The 5,174-nt window shown below is 45.1% G+C and overlaps 1 protein-coding gene across 1 annotated transcript in view; it reads right to left on the reverse strand.

Moving 5' to 3' along the window:
- SLC4A11 (solute carrier family 4 member 11) overlaps positions 1-5,174 on the reverse strand; it is a 154,275-nt gene that overhangs the window by 5,100 nt on the left and 144,001 nt on the right. The window contains exon 18 of the mRNA XM_025200690.1: positions 3,457-3,652. Coding sequence (XP_025056475.1) covers positions 3,457-3,652 — 196 coding nt within the window. The remainder of the gene's footprint in view (positions 1-3,456; positions 3,653-5,174) is intronic.

A 5,174-nucleotide genomic window follows, 5' to 3' on the forward strand; every position in this document is an offset into this window, starting at 1 on the left:
TCAATATACTTAATGACATCCATAATACCTGGAAATCCCAGGTAACCATAGGTTTTGATAAGAGACATCAAATAAAATTAGGGCGGTCTTCCCCTCGAGGCCCAATTTCTGGGCTTCTGGAAGACTATAGGAGTATTGCCAGGGAACCCAAGATTTGCACCTGGTTATCACATCAAGGGTAGACAAGCAGGAAGGGCAGTAACAAGCAGCAGTTAGTGACCAGCTCGGCTTGTCGGTTGAACTGGTTAGAAACGTGGGATGTCAAAATTCATTCTCGATCCACATCAAAACCAATGTTTCCATCCTGGAACGGTGCAACAAAAGCCGTTTACTCTGCTGACGTTTCATTAATCTACGTAAAAATACCTAAAAACATTTTGATCTAACAAGGCAACGTGAAAACGGTTTTGATACTGGAGCGGGAACGTAGAAGCAAACTGTTTATAGACTTTCACTTGGTGAAAAGTTCCGGTGAAATTGGTGCGGTCTTAAGAAATGGTTTCCATTTCAATAAAGCTCCATTTTTCCAAAGCAAAGCTGATCCAAGAATTTCAAATCGGCTCTCCCCAGGAGCAATCTGGAACAGCGCTGGACCGTGGAAGTCAGCTACCTACTTATTACCCGCGAAGCATAATTGGTTTCTGAAAGCGCTCCACAAAAAAGGTGAACTGAAGAATTTTGACACGTCAAGATGTCAAGTTTTGAGGAAGGTGGTGCAGATTTTTGCTCGCAAAGATAGATGACTTCACTGTCACCTAAATCAGGACAGGAATACCTCATCTACTGCTAAGGAACGTAATACCAAAATCAAGACTTAAGGTACATCCGGGCTGCAGCTCATCTAGGAAGACTCAAGCTAGCTTTAAAAATCGGTCAGCTCAAGTCCCATAGAAGTGTAGCGACACGAGCCTACGCTGAGCTCTTCATTAACTGCATGAGCATTTAATCAGCTTCCTAGTCAGATTATGCAGCCCCAGCGCAAACTGATGCTGTAAATGGTATCAGCTCCCAAGCTCCCTAGTTTAAGCTGGCCCTGATAAGTCTGCATGACCCATAGCATAGACAGAGCCTTAACAAGCAACTGAAACAGCAACTTATTTTTGACCTGCTGGCTTAAAACCTGCATTTAATTTGTTTCACATATACACATCCAGCATATTTACATTCACAATTCAATCATTAAAACTTTTGTTTAAACAATGTTCTGCTCTGCCATTAGTTTCATTTATTCTTCAAGTTCACTGACCTGCATCTGGTATTGCTATGATGCCATACATTCCCGCATACAACACATCCCCAGATAAAACATGCACTGGAAGGTAGGATGTAGGGGAAAAAAAAAAAAAAAAAAAAAAAATTTTTTTTTTTTTTAAAAACCACTCATGGCTGAATTTGTGACAGTAAATTCTCCTGGGAACAGGATCCAGAAAGTGTGGCACCAGGAAGTTTCTAAGACAGTGTGGGCAAGGCAGCTAATCTCCTGGGATGCCACAGCTCCTGGACACTGTTTCCAGGAGAAGTACTTCTATGTCACAGAAGGTGACAGCCCAGACCCGTGCAAGGGCAGTAGCAAGCCTGTTAGTTCTTTATACAACTTCCTGATAATAAAGTGCTGTTTCCGTATCACAAGCCTCATCAAAATACTACCAGCAGCTCCTTTGCTGCTTCAGGCACAAGCTGCAGGGCTCAGCCAACAGCTACAGCTATGAGAGGGTTAACCCAACTCCGCCGTCGCCGCAGCTGAATAGTTTGCACTGTATCTCCGGCCTGGCTTCTCTCTCAATAAAGAGAAGAGCTTCTTTATAGTTTTCTACTCAGCAGGCACTATAGTTGGTCTTCAATACAAGAAACAAGCATAATCCACCATGCTTTGCGCTCTGGAGAAATGCATTTCAAAGCTTGTCACTTCTACGCACGCTCTGGGAAGGGGAAATTTGCTTGAGGAGCAGCATATGGAGTTTCCAAAGGCCTTATTTTAAAAGCAGTTAATGGCAAAATTTAAGCCAGTTGTATTGTAAAGGTAAAAACAAAGAAAAAGTCAAAATAATACTAAACAAGTCCCAAGCAATGGCCTGACCATCGCTCTTTGGCCACCATTTATTTACTAATTTTTTTTATTTTTTTTTTTTTAAACTGCTGTCTTTATTTTTTCCATTCCTGTGTATCTGTTTTTGTTAAGATCCCTTTGGGCAGGGACTTTTCTTACCTCTGTGGATGCCACAGGGGTAAAAAAAACCCATGAAAAAAAGAAGAGTGGCGCACGCGGCGGCACCATGAGCTGCCCAAAGCCAGAGCCTGGCCAGCGAGAGCTACGCTCAGCTCCTGGCCAGGCTCGCCACTGCTGCAGCCCCTGGACCCCAGGTAAGGCTGCTGGGGTCAGACCAGTGCTAGCCCCAGCCTCCCCTACCCCACCCGGGGCAACTTGGCACACAGAGCACATGTGGCATGGGCATTCCCCAGGGCAAGCTGTGCCACCTCTAATTTTCCCTGGGGAGTGAAACATCCACGCGTGTCTGGACGCGGCCTATGCATCTCATTAGCAGCTGACATGTTTTTGGAGAGAAACAATTGCATCTGTGGAGAAAGGGGCAAGAACTGTAAAGACTAGGTTAGGTTTCCCAAGTCGTTTGGAGAACCAAAAAAAATTTACGGGCAAGCCCATTTCTGGCCTGATGGACTTCCAACATCGAGGGAAGCCTGCTCAACTGAATGCCCATCACTATAGTCGTTCTTCATTTTGCATTTGTGCTCAAAGTCCTCAGTCTGTCCTGAAGGCTTACAAGCACTTAATACTACACAGCACAGAGATGTGTTTTTACATTGGGCCATTTTGCCCATTTTTTTGTTGGTTTTTTTTTTAAAAGGATGTCAAGTTGCTAGGCCAAATGCGGCTTTTTAATTTCTTTACCAGGAGTTGCATGCTCATGTTGGAGAATCAGACTTGACTGACTGTCAAACACACTGCAGCCCAAAGGCTCAAAGTGATTTAGGGGCATAATGCTTTAGGCATATAAGCCTATTAATTTATCCCTAGAGGTTCAGAGCAAGGCAGAGGGAATCAAACATGAAGCCTGTATTGTGAGATGGGATTCAAGCTGGGAAAGGCTTCTTGCCTTGTTTGCCCATGATCAACAATATTACAAGAAAAACTATGAGAAATACAAAAAAAAGGGCAGGGCACACAAGAGAAGTTCCTTGAAAGCAAGCAGCATATAGCATATATAGCATATAAGCCTGTCAGATTTAGCAGAGGGAGAGTGGGAATCCCATGGAGGCATACTATCCTGCAAATATTGTTGCGGCTGCACATACTAGGCAGCGTCCATGATGTGCGCATGAGAAGGTGTCTAAAACCTGCAATCGAGGGCTATGTAATGGCGAGGTTTCGAAACAGGAGGAGCCGTGTCGGGGAAGAGCTTCGTACCCAAGCTCTAGCTCACCGAAGCGAACACGTACCTGCTCTTTCAGCAAGAGGGCCACTCGCTCGAAGAGCTGATTCCCGTCAATGGAGGTCAGGGCGATGTACAGGAAGAGGCCGTAGAGGACTGGCTTCGGGATCCACTGCAGAGGGAAAGGCAGCAGCAAGAGCGAAAGCCCCACCAAGAAGTTGGCCACGAGGCTGGTCAGTCGGGTTTCCTTCACGCTCACGATGCTGGAGGTGGCAGCGACGCGAGAGCAAGAGACAGAAAGGGAACAACTTAGCGTGCGTGCTTATTGCCGAGACTCAAAAGCTTGCAAAGAACAACTTTTCCAACTATTTCGCTGGTTTAATAAAACGTATCACATTTACCCAAAGAACTGTGTCTGCCTATTGTTGAGACTTACTCACGTGGGGAGTCTCCCAGGACACGTGAGACTCGAGGATTACACATCCCGCTTGCGCTGAGTTATCTCCAGCCAAAAGGCAAATGCTTTAGAAGATGCAATCCTCTTGGACTCGGGCCAAGCATTTAGCCCGCAACTCAAAACAACACAGCCGCTGGACAAGAGCCAGGGCCCAGCACCAGTAGGTTAATATTGTTTTCCCTCTGCGCTCGTTTTCTCCCGAGCTCCACAGGTCCTACCTGAGTGTGAACTACATTAGGCTTCTACCAGGAGTGAAGCAGAAGTGCTGTAAACAGGCTCAAGCCGTCTTTGTGCAGGGTAATCCGTCCTGGCGTTACCCGACTCCAGGCTGAACTGCTGTATATACACAGCACTTTTTTTTAATCCAAGAGGAATCAGTTCTCTGGCTGTTGCATCAACTAGTAAGTGAACCACATGGAAAAAAAAACAAAACAAAACAAAAAAAACAACAAAAAACTAAAAAAAACCCCCACTTGTGACTAAGTAAGGCAGTGTTTTTGATAAACACGAGGATCCCCTTTGTCAGGGAAAACATTCAGAATATGGCGTAGGGAATTGCCAACCTAAATCCTGCTGTGGACTTGCAGCGGCCTCTTTGCAAACTGCTTGCTGCTATGCTAAAAATGCAGTCGATGCAAAAGTTCCAGATGTTGGCAGATGACATAGGCTGACTTTTCACTGAAAAGGAAAATAAATGACAGCAGCAGCACCCGGCCGCTTAGAAACATGCTGGCTGATATACGGCCGTCACAACTGAAACGGAGTAACCCCTCTGGTGACAAGCTGGAAAAGAAGATAAGGCGAAGAAATGCGGCTGCTCTGAACGTGAACGTTTCCACCCGTGGGTCCCCTGCACCTACCAAAAATAGCAAAAAAAGGAAATTCTCATTTCCTAGGACTATTAAAAGAAGTGAACGGTTTATTTATTTGGTTTCCTTATGAGAAAACATCCACCAATTCAGCAGGTAACAACTGGGCAAGTCCTACTTATTTCAGCATGGAGGCAACTGGACTGAGGACCGTTTAGCACCTTCTTGTGGTCAATAAGGCTGAAACCTTGTACTCCAGATGACCTCTACCCGTTACTGCTGAAGTGTTTAAGCAACACAGGGGTGGAAAACTAACAGGACACATTTTTCTGGTTAATACATATGCATTTCTGGGGCTTCACAATTCCTTTGGTCCTAGAAGAGATTTCCTGCCCTGCAGGGTGAATTCTTTCAGTGATAAATTCTTGCAAAAAATAAAAATCGGGACAACTTCCATGCCACAAGCCAAGATGAACTATAAGCCGCCATGACTCACTTCCCTATATTACATGCAGGAAT

This window comes from Alligator sinensis, unplaced genomic scaffold, assembly GCF_000455745.1.
Source record: "Alligator sinensis unplaced genomic scaffold, ASM45574v1 scaffold12_1, whole genome shotgun sequence".
NCBI classification, from domain to species: domain Eukaryota; kingdom Metazoa; phylum Chordata; order Crocodylia; family Alligatoridae; genus Alligator; species Alligator sinensis.